General features: G+C 43.2%; 1 protein-coding gene across 5 annotated transcripts in view; it reads right to left on the bottom strand.

The window, feature by feature from the left end:
* Positions 1 to 12,397, bottom strand: part of SMARCA2 (SWI/SNF related BAF chromatin remodeling complex subunit ATPase 2) — a 164,445-nt gene that overhangs the window by 18,550 nt on the left and 133,498 nt on the right. For 4 of the 5 annotated variants that reach the window (XM_084899466.1, XM_084899469.1, XM_084899468.1 and 1 more), the window contains exon 28: positions 6,620 to 6,837. In XM_084899466.1, coding sequence (XP_084755592.1) covers positions 6,620 to 6,837 — 218 coding nt within the window. Of the gene's footprint in view, positions 1 to 6,619; positions 6,838 to 8,636; positions 8,733 to 10,045; positions 10,061 to 12,397 lie in introns of those variants that run through there. The other variant, XM_084899470.1, reaches the window with a different exon arrangement.

Raw genomic sequence — 12,397 nt, 5'->3', positions numbered from 1 at the left:
AAATAATTAAAAAAAACACAAAGTGACAAAAAAGAATATTACATAATGGCATGGATGTGGCTTTAAGAATGTATTTACTATTGTACAAGCCTATTTTAAAAAAAAAACGTGAACCGGTAGGAACAGCCTATCTCATGAAGCCTTGGGATGAATCAACATGGGAAAGACGGCAAGTACCTAAACGCCCTCCAGGTAAGGCACTTTGGAGAAACATCTTGGAACAATGTAATGCTTTTTAATAAGAGTCCATCCCTTCTGAAGAATGAGTTAACTACCTGTGAGCCTTCAAAATAGCAGTAAAGCTTTACTCAAAATGAGAGAAATGCTAACCAGTGCCTTTTCAGCATATATGGGAATTAAATGAATCCATATACATCATTCCCCCCCCTAAAAGTGACCATAAACATGAGATGTCATTGTAGCCTCATATAATGGACTCACATGACCCCCCTTTCCCTGAATCCCCCAGTCTACTGCCTGCTCAGTGACGTGGGCTGGGAGGGCCACCCCACCACATGGTGAGCCCATGGAGGCAGGAAGCACTCTGGCCCTATTGAGCAGTACAGGGCTGGAAATGGGGGGTGAGGGTGGGTGGGGGAGGGGGAGAATGCAATAAACGAATGATGTTCTACAGTACAAAAAGAACTAGGTAGGACTCAGAACGAGCTAAGACTTACTATCTTCTTATATAGAATCTGGGCTAACTAAAACGAGGGGCAGGAAGACAGTCCATGTTCAGGAAACAGAGCAGAGCCTGAAGAGCCCTAGGGAGAGAAAAGTCCTGTGGTTGCCACTCTGCTCTGTACCAGGGCTGTGTCCAATCAGATAGGCCAGGCAGATAGTGCCAGCCTTCCCACTGCTTCCCTGTGTGCTTTCTCAAAGCTGGTGGACCTCAAGTCCAAGTCCTTCACAACCACAGGCCCCGAACTCAGGAAATACTCCTGCTACAAGTCTAACAACTTGTAAGACTTGATGGAGGGAGGAGGCGACAATGACCTCACATGCCAATTCCAGATTCTTTGGGAAGGAGAACAATGCTCAGATTTGAAAAGCAAGGCATAATAAAGGTGGAACAAAAGCTCCTGATAGGAGAGTGGATAGAAAGCTTATCAAGACCCTTCAAATGCGTTCAAGTGTCCAGTTACAAACTAATTACATCCTGAGACAGTGTGTAGGTTGCTCCTGCTAATAATGATTAAGAGACCAGAGAACAGAAATGGAATCAGAAGAGTCAAGGTAAGCAAATGTCCCCCAGCTCAAAAGGAGAAAAGGAACTGGAGACTGCTCTGCTAGAAGTGTACCCTTGCTAAAAACTTAGGAGAAATGACTCAGATGCCATCGGGCTGTTTAGAGAAGATAAATAATACCATTAAGGACCAGTAGGGGGTCTCTCAGAAAAAGCCATGGCAAGCGAACCTCATTTCCTTCTTTCAGCGGGGATCCTACGTGGATAGATGGGAGAGGCCATACATGTGCCATGTCTTGGTTTCAGCCCTTCTGGATAACCTTGAGAAAGGAGATAAACGTGGGTGACGTGACAGCGTGGTCATGTGGCTAATCAACTTTAAGGATTGCTGGTTAATAAATCCGTGTCAACTGGCCGTGGTTTTCGGGGGCATGATAGAGAGACCTGTCCTTTGCCTTTTAGCCATTTTTCAGCAATAGTCTATAGCAAATCTTCAGATGACCAATGAAACTTAATAAGACAAGGAAGTAAACTTGATTTCTTTTTAAAAGGTACAAAAATTCAGATAGATCCGTAGACTATAGAATGAGAAAACAAAAAAATCAGTTAACTGGAACTGCAAGGAGATAAGAATAATATCAGTAGATGTAGGTTCAAAAAAATAAAAAATAAAAAAAAATACAGCATTTCAGTGAGAGAAGAGCTGTCTGCGTGTTTGGGTGAGGAGGAGTTTTCCAACAAGTCACATGTTCACGCGAGTTAACTCTGTGTCAAAGCTGCTGTTAGAAGTTAACACCCTCCTGAGTTATGTTAACAGGATCCTGGTGTTCAGAGTAAGAAAGCTAACCACCCTGCAATTGGCCCGCAGAATCCATGTGATGCTCCGGGTGCCACGTGTTAAATGGGACACTAAGAAAGCGGAATGTGCCGAAGGCGGGGACCAGGGTGGTGCAAGTTGTAGGCTCCCCGGAGAGCGGATAGAGGGGCGAGGTGTGTCAGCCTGGAGAAGGATGTCCTGGGGTGAATGTGTTTACAGATGTTTTAAAGGACATTTGTTAGACTCTCCGAAGGTCTGAGTAGAACATACAGAAGTCAGGGGACTGAATCCATCTTACTGAAGGAAATGGCGGTTGTGCTCAGTGGTGGCCTGTCTCCTAACACTGGAGAAATGCCGGGCATGTCCACACTGAGGCTGGACGACAGATGGGTTGTGGGAAGTTGGACCAGGCAGAGATAAAAGCCCTCCCAACATTAAGAATCGCTCTAGGTGCCAAAACCGGTTTGGCTCAGTGGATAGAGCAACGGCCTGCGGACTGAAGAGTCCGAGGTTCGATTCCGGTCAAGGGCATGTACATTGGCTGCGGGCACATCCCCAGTAGGGGGTGTGCAAGAGGCAGCTGATCGATGTTTCTCTTTCGTCGATGTTTCTAACTCTCTATCCTTCTCTCTCTTCCTCTCTGTAAAAAAAAAAAAATCAATAAAGTATATTAAAAAAAAAATCGCTCTAGGAATCTCTCTTTTCTCAGGTCAACACGAGAAACCATGGCTCTAGACTTGGAATAGTCCTACCAGACCCTACTCTTCAGCATCATGTTCTACATCTCAGCCTGGGGACAATGCCTACAGGGTACAGGTGCAAATCAGGTTGAATTCATTTTCAAAAAAATAGTCTTAACAAAAAAAAGAAAAGAAATAGTCTTAGGAGAAATATCACATAAACTGAGAATATGGTTTTAAAAGTCTCCTATATAAACAGAAAACAAAACATGCTAAAACAAGTGAGAGCAAAGTCTTCTGACACTACTGGACAGAGGTTTCTGTTTGGGGAAATAAACGGTGGGGCGGTGGGAACCGGGAGCAGCAGACCAGCGCTACCTCAACAGCAACCACTGCAGAAAGATGAACCCCACAGCATTGGCTCTTTGGGGTGACCTTTTAAAATGAGACCTGGTGCCGGAAACAAAGGCAACCAACAGATGCGTACATCATCCTGGTCCTTTATTTACAAGAAGATTCATCTGTCCCAGAATCATGGAAGAACGTTGGGGGGCGGGGGCGGCAGTGAGAAACTGTCTCATAAGAGATAATGAGTTCTTACATATCAATTAAATATAGATGGCAGGTCCTGCCTACTACACTGCTACTCTGCACCCCTCAGGGAGCTCTCACACGGACCGGGGTGACGGGAGGCAGGTTAGCACAGGTGGTGCTTCCTTCCCGGGCAGGCTGAGTTACTATATTAGAAGCTGACTTTAAGGATGCAAAAATCTGAACACACGGAGAGAGAGGTACGTTTCCCAGCAGCGTGTTCTAAATCCAACCAAAAATATGACAACATATCTAATTACAGCCCTCCTAATTTGAGCGCCTCCTACTTGAACACCAAGTTTGGTAAGAGAAATAAAAAAAAAAAAAAGTATAAATAGAGTAAGTGCTTTTTCTAGAGGGTTATTGACATGAAATGTATATGAAACACGCAGTGGTGGGACATTTCATGCATATTCCCCAGTATGTGCCTAAAATGTGGGAGCTAACAGAATCGACCTTAGGGGGGTACTTTTCAAAGGAAAGGTAAAATAAATAAAACCAGAGGAGGTTTTGGGGGGACTATTCAATGTCTGCATGCTGAAGTATGTAACTCTCCTTCCACTACCACACAACTGAAAGCCTGCTCAATAGCCAATCCCCCAAAAAGTGTGTTTTCTGGAAAGAAAAAGATGGAAAACCTGTCAGCAAGGACACTGACTTTGTTGTGCGCCGAGCCCCACTCACCCCCGTGGCTCCTTCTACACAGTCTGAAAGGCTAATGATTCCTTATTAAACTGTCCAAAAGCCTTGAGCTGTATTCACTCATCAAATCCTCTAACACCTCCAGAGACAGGTGAGTAATTATTCCATTTTGTGGATAAGAAAAGTGAGGCTCCGGGAGGATAAGTAAATTGCTCACCCCCAACCCCAGGAAATGCTAGAGTTAGGATTCAAACACACGTAGTTAAATCAGAATGCTCTTATCTTTCTTATTGAGCCACAGAGCAGTCTTAATTTGTTGTAAATATTATCCTTTTGTACATGGTGAAAACACATATCTTGCAGACTGTTTTTAAAAATCTCTACAAGTTCTAAATGTTGATGTAGTCAAATCTGAAAATCATTTTCTCAATTTATCTTTTTTGTTTTTTACCTTTTACATTTAGGTTTTAAATCCAACTGGCCCTCACTTTTATCTGTTTAGATATGAAACAGGACAGGAGCTGGTGCTCTCAACGGCCGCACTCTGCCTAGCTGACCTTTAAGTGGCCTGACCTATGCCTCTCAGGGTGGCTTCTAGGAAAGCGGTCATCCCACAGCCATGGACATCCCTAAGTCACACTCCGAAGGCTGTGGAGCCAGCAGGGGACAGAGAGGAGCGGAGGGGGCCAGGTGGGAGAAGCTTGGTGCTGCACGGAAACGTGCACTCCTCCTGGAGGAGGGACCGTGCGTGACGTGACGGGGACTGTGACAAACCAGAACAGGACAGACAGACGGCCAGCAGAGGAGGCAGCCACTTCCTCACCCTGAGCAGCTGCGGCCGGAGGGCAAGTTGGGTAGATTGCTGCCAGATATTTAGGTTTTTCAAAATGAGGGTAGAACAACCACCTCCACCTCTAAAGTTTTATTTAAAAAAAAAACAACACCCAACTATGTGAAATATGAAATAAAACCATCTGTGGTTCACTGGCTGGTCACCTCTTTCATGCCATGAAGCAGGAGATAGCCATCCCGGGAATATGAGGCCTGGCCACCCAGGACTTCCTTGGCTGTTCTCAGCACTACAGCAGCCTGACCCTCACTCACAACAGGTAATGACCAGATACCTGTCAGAGACCCAGGCACACCTGGTCAGAGACACAAAGGGCAAGAAGAGTTAGAAGTATATGCAGAGTGACTTTCTCTATTTTTGTTCTTTAAACCAGGGGCTAATAAAATAAGGCGTCACAGTCCAAGCCAGTTTCCTGGATGCAAACCTACCCATAGGGCTGGGGGTAAAGAGAAACTTGACAGAGTTACTGACTCTTGGTTTATAAGGAAGTTTGCTGTTCACGTAGTAAAAGAATGGACATCTGGCCAAATTTTCCTCCCTGAATTGCTGTCATTCCCGTGTCAATAAGTAGCTCACCCAGACCCAATATAACAGGGCTGTCCCCTACGGCTACTTCAGAATTCTGGAGAAAAAAAAAAAGGGGGGGGGGGGGCAGGGCGGATAGTAAAACTAGGAAGCAGGGGACCAACAAGACCTGGTCGGTAAAAGGGCAAGTTATTCTGACCCTTCACACACACCTCCTCCCACTCACTCACTCGTCACCACTTCTGAAAAAAAATAACAATATATAGTAAATAATAAAAACTTAACAATAAGACCCCATGTTTGAAAGTTTCTTGCTTTTGTGACTATTTAATCTTTAAAATGACATTCTCTCCCTAGAATAACACATTCGCTAAAGTCACAATGAAAAACTAAGATCACAACTTAGTTCTTCATTTTAAACACTTCCAGAAATACAGAGCAACACTAGTTAATGTAAAAATAAAATTTAAAAAATTTATATATATATATATATATATATAACTAAAAATGATCAATACCATATGCAATTTAGAGAAATAAAATGTTTGTTTTGTTTCCTATCAATTTTTTTCATAGTAATGAGATGTGATCGTCCCATTAAAACTGCATCACATGATGATCAAGTGGACACCAAATCAACTCACCAGAATGTAGCCTAACTAGATTTATCCACTGTAGCGGGCTGATACCCTCAAGCACCTCTGCTTTGGTTTTCAAATAATTGTTCGTTGTTTAAAATGGTGTTGGGAGGGTATCCAGGACAGATTTCTCAAAATGCACATTCAAAAGTTCCAAGAAAAAGAGGCAAACTTTTTCCCATATGCTGTCTACATAGCATTAGTGGGGAGAAGAAGATAGCTCAAGCGAGTGGTCAGACAAGACAGTCCAGAAATGTTGGGAGGAAAGGAGGAGAGGTAACTTCGATGAAGCACCTGTTTGGTTATAAACAGAGTCTTAACATGAAATATTTACGTTAAATATGCCAGGACCATTCTTTTTCTAACAACTCAACCCGCAAGTATAATTTCCCTCTATGGTTTCGACCCTTCCACATCCCTGATGGTTATTTCAGAGATCCGTAAGAATCCTTCTCCAGTTCAGACTGTATTCTTGGTTTTGTAATCTACACTCCTGTTTCCAAACAGCCATCAAACATCAGACGAGACAGCAGTAGTGGCCATCTTGAACAGACCTTTGAGCGAGAGCCACAGAACGCTAAGCAGGAAGGATGCACCAGCCCCACTGCACACCCCAGGAACGCCTGCTCTGCCGTGGCCGGGCCCAGGGTCTCGGTGAGGATGACCAAGGGGAAGGGGAGAAACACTCACCTGTCTTTGTAGTTGATCACAGTATCGATGATAGCATTCATCTGCTTTGTCAGTTTGGGGGGGTTTGGTGACAACTTCTCTGCGGGAGGGCGACCCCGTCTCTTCTTAGCTTTTTCCACATCTTCTTTGGCGGGATCTTTATCCACGTTTCTTCGTCTTTTTCGTTTCTTAAGCCGTACTTCCTCTTCCATTTCTTCCAAATTGCCGTCTTCAATGGCCTGTTGAAAGGGAAAGGAGGAGAAAAATTCAAGACAAGAGGATAACGCATACATACTACACACATACATACACACAAACAGAATTTGAATTCATTAGGATAAAATGAAACTAACCAAAAAATAATAGTTAACAGCAATCAGTGGGGTAGGAAGAAAAAGGGAAGACCACCATATTGAATAAAACGGTTGAAGGCCTGAAAACACTAACAGCAAAGAAGGCTATGACAAATATGAGAAGATTTGCACATTCAGGTGTCTGAAGGTAACTGAATCCAACTGAAATTTTGGCTCAATAGAAGAAAAAGACCTTAACTGTCTCATCACTATAAGAGAGGATAGGTTATAATTAAAAAAAAGAAAAAAGAAAAAAAGGGGGGGGGGAGGGAATGAGTAAAGAAAAAAAATAATTCCTTAAGAATACATCCCTGCAATCATGTAAGCATTGACCATTTCTTTTTTAAAGATTTTTACATCCATTTATGCATGATTCACAACATAAATCAAAATTGCATCCAGATTTTTGTTCTAACATAGCCATTCGTAAACAAGGAAACGGAGAAGTACAAAGCCACATTCCTTTGTAAACGCACTTAAATCATCCGATGGAGAACACACACACTCACAAACAACAAACACTCTTTTTCCCCCAATTACCTGCCAACGCTTGCTTTAAACCAGAGCCAGCAGCACTAATGCAGAGAGATAATAAAATAGCTATAAAAACAACCAGGCATAAAAGAAACCTGTTCATAAATGGCTAAAAGATCCATGTGACAGACCCAGAAGTTTAAACTTTTTTTTCCCCCCTAGTAAATCTCAAAACTTAAGAAAAAAACAGAGGTGGGGGTGGGTGGGACACAAAAGAAAAAAGAAAAAAAAAGAAAAACCCAAACCACAACAGATAAGAGTATTTAACCACAGAAAGAAAAATATTTTTTAAAACCTTTAAATTATATTTCAAGATTGCCTTCTCACACAAAATAACTGATGTTATTTGTTCCTCCTGCCTCTCAATATTGCCTCCAGTATGCAAATGCTAATCAATCCTTTCTCGTAGCAGAAAGAGCTCTAATCATAAGGCAATTACCTTCATTTCTCCACAGCACCAAACATGGCTAATATTTATGATCATGTGAGTATAACAATCAATATAAAGAGTGATTACAGCTCAGACATAATTTCTTTCACTTGTGTACAATGCCTCCTGAAAAAGAAAGGTTTTGTGAAGAAAACCTGGTGCAGAACACACAACAACCTGGCATGTTAAAAAAAAAAAAATGCCTGTGGCATTTAAAATCTGTTTTCTATGCATCTTCCCATGTGCAAACCCACAGAAGCAACATGCACACAGACAGAGTCCTGAGGGACAGTCCGAGCCTAGGCCTTAATAATCAAAAGACAATTTCTATCACGATCCTACAACGTTCAGATAACCATTATGAAGAAGGCGAGATCTGATGAATTATGAGGAAAAAAAAGCAAAAAGCAAAAAAAAAAAGCCCCACATCGTTTACTAATATTCATTTGCCTAAAAGCAGGACACCCACTATACAGCTAAACACATTGCAGCTAAGCGAAGATTAAGAAAAGGAAATTGCCCCGAAAATCTTGGAGGCTGAACATGCTAATAATAAATACAGCATGCAAGGCTGTCAACAGTTAATGGTACTGCTCCCAAGCACCCAGTTGCACACAGAAACACGGAGAACACCACCGGCTTTGGATGTGTTACACACCTACACATGCCCGGGATGTAGTTCTACTGAATCTTCAAGACGGCAACGAAAAAGGATATTTACCTTACCACTATCAGCAGGCCGGCTATCGGAAATCACAGTTAGTGGGGATAAAATTAACAAGCCAGCAAAGCAGCGAGCTGCTAGTCTCTTCATCAGCTGATCAGGAAAAAAAAGAGAGCTGGGGAAAGGCTATGTTTTCATATACAAGTAATTTTATTTCACTGAAAATTTAATACTGAAAGGATTGTGGATACTCAAATCTGCTGTTTCATTCTCCCTACTACACAAGGCCCGAAACCTTCCTCCTTCAGCCCGTTTTAATATTGACAACTACTTATCATATTTTTTTTTTCTCCTCTTATTATTTCAGGCAGCAGAATTAGAGATTTTTTTTTTTTCTCTTTTAGCTCAGGCAGTTCCTGATTCTTACTTGCATGTTAACAATTAAGCTGATAAGGAAACAAATTAATATTCAAATTTACTTTCAAAAATTAAAACAAGGTATGCTTCTTTTTTGTATTTGAAACCTCCTTTTAGGTTTTTTTTCATAAAACAAGCTGCATGGTTTTGGAGCAGACTAAGATGATTTTTTTTTCTTAATAAAGGAATTCCTTTTTCATTAAATGCATGTCAGTAAAAGCAATGTGCATGTTCTTAAGTATAAATATTTTCATAAAATATGTTATTCTGTTCTTTAAAGAAAAACCCTGAACAACTGTGGCACTTCACTTTCAGTTTCATGCTGTAAAATTTTTCATTGTTTTTCTTTTCGGTGGGCTAAACGAAGAGGGGGAAGTTGTGAAGGAATATTTCTACTCTCTCCCCCCTCCCCTTAACTTTGCAAAAAAAAAAAAAATGGGGGGGGGGAGGAAACAAAGCATAAGCTAGAGATAGCTGGACTGTTAAATCTCTAAACCTAAGTAGCTAAAAAGCAAAAACCAATTAAACTACAAAAAGAACTAGTAAAATAATTTTTATTACCATTGCTAATACATGCAGATTCTTATTAAATTTAGGTTTTTGGATTCACATGGAAACACACACAAAGTACTGCCATTCTTCCCTTTAAAAGTAAGGCTTTTATGCAGGAATGCAGACAAGCTACAAACATTCCCCCCACCCCCCACCCCCCAGACCCCAAACACATCCATATGCAGTGCTTGTTGTAGAGGGATTTCTAAGGGTCTTGTTCTAATGGAAATCAATTCTCTTAAATATTTCCCGGTGCTTTTAGCACTTAAAAAAAAAAAAAAAGAGTGGAGTAAGATTACTCCTGCATGTTAAGTCAAATTATTCTTGGACATTTCAAACTGTTCTTTAATTAAAAAAAAAATTTACTTATTCCACTGGCTCCACTGTCTCAAGTGCTAAGGGAAGGGAGGGGGGGGCGCGCCCACAAAAAAAGAAAACTTGCTACACAAATGCTAAAGTACACTACCCCCGCAAGATTTCCCTCCCAAACCTTTTACCAGCACAATAATGAAATAAATCACAGAAGCAAACCCCCAGTTTCCGACTGGTGACGTGTTGCGCAAGAGTGCGAGAGAGCCCTAATTCAACATACAGACGGCTCCCATGCCGAAACTGCCTCTAGATTTAATGAAGTGAATAGGAAGGAAGTCGGGGGGGAAAAAAAGTGTACAAATAAGAAATTAACACTTTCCTGCCCTCCGCGGGCGGGCGGCGAGCTACAACTATAGCGAAGTTTGGTGCGGCGCTTCTCCCCCTTAAAGGCGCACGCACCCTCCTGGCTCCGGATGTCACTGAAAAAACCCTTCTGGTGATTAAAAAAAAAGAAGAAGAAAGAAAAAAGGCCCAGCCAAGGGAAAACAGGGAAGCATATTGCAGCCTGCGTTTTTTTCCTGAATGAAGCTGGGAATTTACTCTTCCCTCCACTGGATGGCAACCTCTTTTCCCTCCCTTCTTTCTCTTTCTTTTTAAAAGAAATATTTTTTCCCTTTTTTTTTTTTTTTAAGAATACATTTTTTTTTTTTTCCTGATACAGGCCGGGCAAGAACGAGATGCAGACGGGCTCCTTCTTCGGCTGGATGGTGAGGAAGCGGCGTGCAGGCTGTGATAAGAGCCGGAGAGGGAGAGGCAGAGGCGGTGCAGGAGCAGCTCTGCAGCCTCCGAGCACATGGCAGCGCCGGGCTCGGCCTCCACACGTGGGTCCGGCCGGGCCCCGTCACCGGACAGACACCGGACACACACCACATCCTTTAGGGAGAGGCGGGCGGTCCAGATAGCCGGCATGGTTCCCGATCTTCTTGGCCCGCGCGGGGTGCCGGGGCGCGGTGATGCCCGACCTCCCGGTGCACGGCGCAGCCCGAGGTCCCCGGGGACCGGGAGGAGGCCAGGCTCCGGTCCGGGGGCGCATTGTTTCCCGGGGCTCCCGGCCCCCCGCGGCGGCTCCCGGCCCACTCGCAGCGCGGCGCGGCGCGGCCCTCTGGGCGGAGCAGACCATCTCGGGGAAGAGGGACGGGGCAGCGCGGGGGCGGGAGACAAAGCCTGGGAGAGGGCTTAGGCTGGGAAATGGGGAGAGGCTGCCTTGTGATGCTGCACTCTGATCTGGAACATCACGTTTCTGCCCACGGACACGTTTCCCTTTCTCGCTCTAGAAGGGAATTTGATTTCATGCATCCTTTTCGAATAGGTTGCATCTGGCGGATGGTAATCATCAAAACTTAATCATTGTCCAAAGCCGTGGGTCTGAAATTCTGAATCCGAAGGGCTGCCATCTTAATGAAACCAAGTGCTTAAAATGATGCCCACTCTCCAAACTGGGATTCCAGAGAGCTAGATGCTGCTGGGGGTGGAGGTGGGGTTTGAGTGGAGGGTTGAGCATGAAAGAATTGGGTCATGTCAGTACCAGCACTTCCTGGGGACCACTCACACTTCACTAAACTGGACCCCATTATTTGGGGAGCTTAAACTTCACGCAAGCCCCTGGGACACCCCTAGAAGCCAGTAAGTACAGGTAAGGATCCTCAAAACCACCACAACTGCAGCAGCAGCAGCAACAGAAGGTGGGGTTTTGCCCTGGCCGGTGCGCAAAGTGGTTAGAGCTTCAGCCCAGGCACCGAAGGGACCTAGGTTCAGTTCCAGTCAAGGGTCTGGGTGGCAGGGTCTATCCTCCCAGCCAACTCAACCAATTGATGTCTCTCACATCCATGTTTCTCTTTCCCCCTCTCCTTCCATCTCTACAAAAATCAATGGGGAAAAAATATCCTCAGGTGAGGATTAACAAAAACAAAAGTGCAATTTTACAGAAAATTTAACATTTCGTGTATGAGAAACTTTCTTATAACAGGAATATTTAAAAACAGCAAAAAAAAAATTGAACATGGAATTCTTGCTCAAAATGGCATCATTGTAGGCACTAGGTTTCATAAAGACTGCAGCCCTTGGATACAGAATTTCAGACTCACGGTTTTGGACAATTACTAAGTTTTGATGATTACCATCCCCCAAAGCAACCTGTTCGAAAGGGTGCATGAAATCAAATTCCCTGAGGTGAAATAAATCGGACATATAAGGGCAAACGTCTGATTGCACTTCTATGAGAATGGAGAACAGTGGTTACCAAGGGTTAAACGGAGGAGGGATGTAGTTATTGATTATTGAGGACAGAATTTCAGTTTGGAATGATGAGAAAGTTCTGGAGTGGGCAGTGGTGATGGTTGTACAACAACGTACTAAAATGCACCCTTAGAATAGTTAAAATAGTAAGTTTTATGTTAATGTGTATTTTACCACAACAATAAAAAAAAAGTCCCTGGAAAGAAATCAAATTCTCTAAATATTATTAGGGGGGGGGGGGA

Source organism: Pipistrellus hanaki (assembly GCF_964339955.1).
Source record: "Pipistrellus hanaki genome assembly, chromosome: 11".
Classification (NCBI taxonomy): Eukaryota; Metazoa; Chordata; class Mammalia; order Chiroptera; family Vespertilionidae; genus Pipistrellus; species Pipistrellus hanaki.
This window is presented reverse-complemented; position numbering and strand designations above follow the sequence as displayed.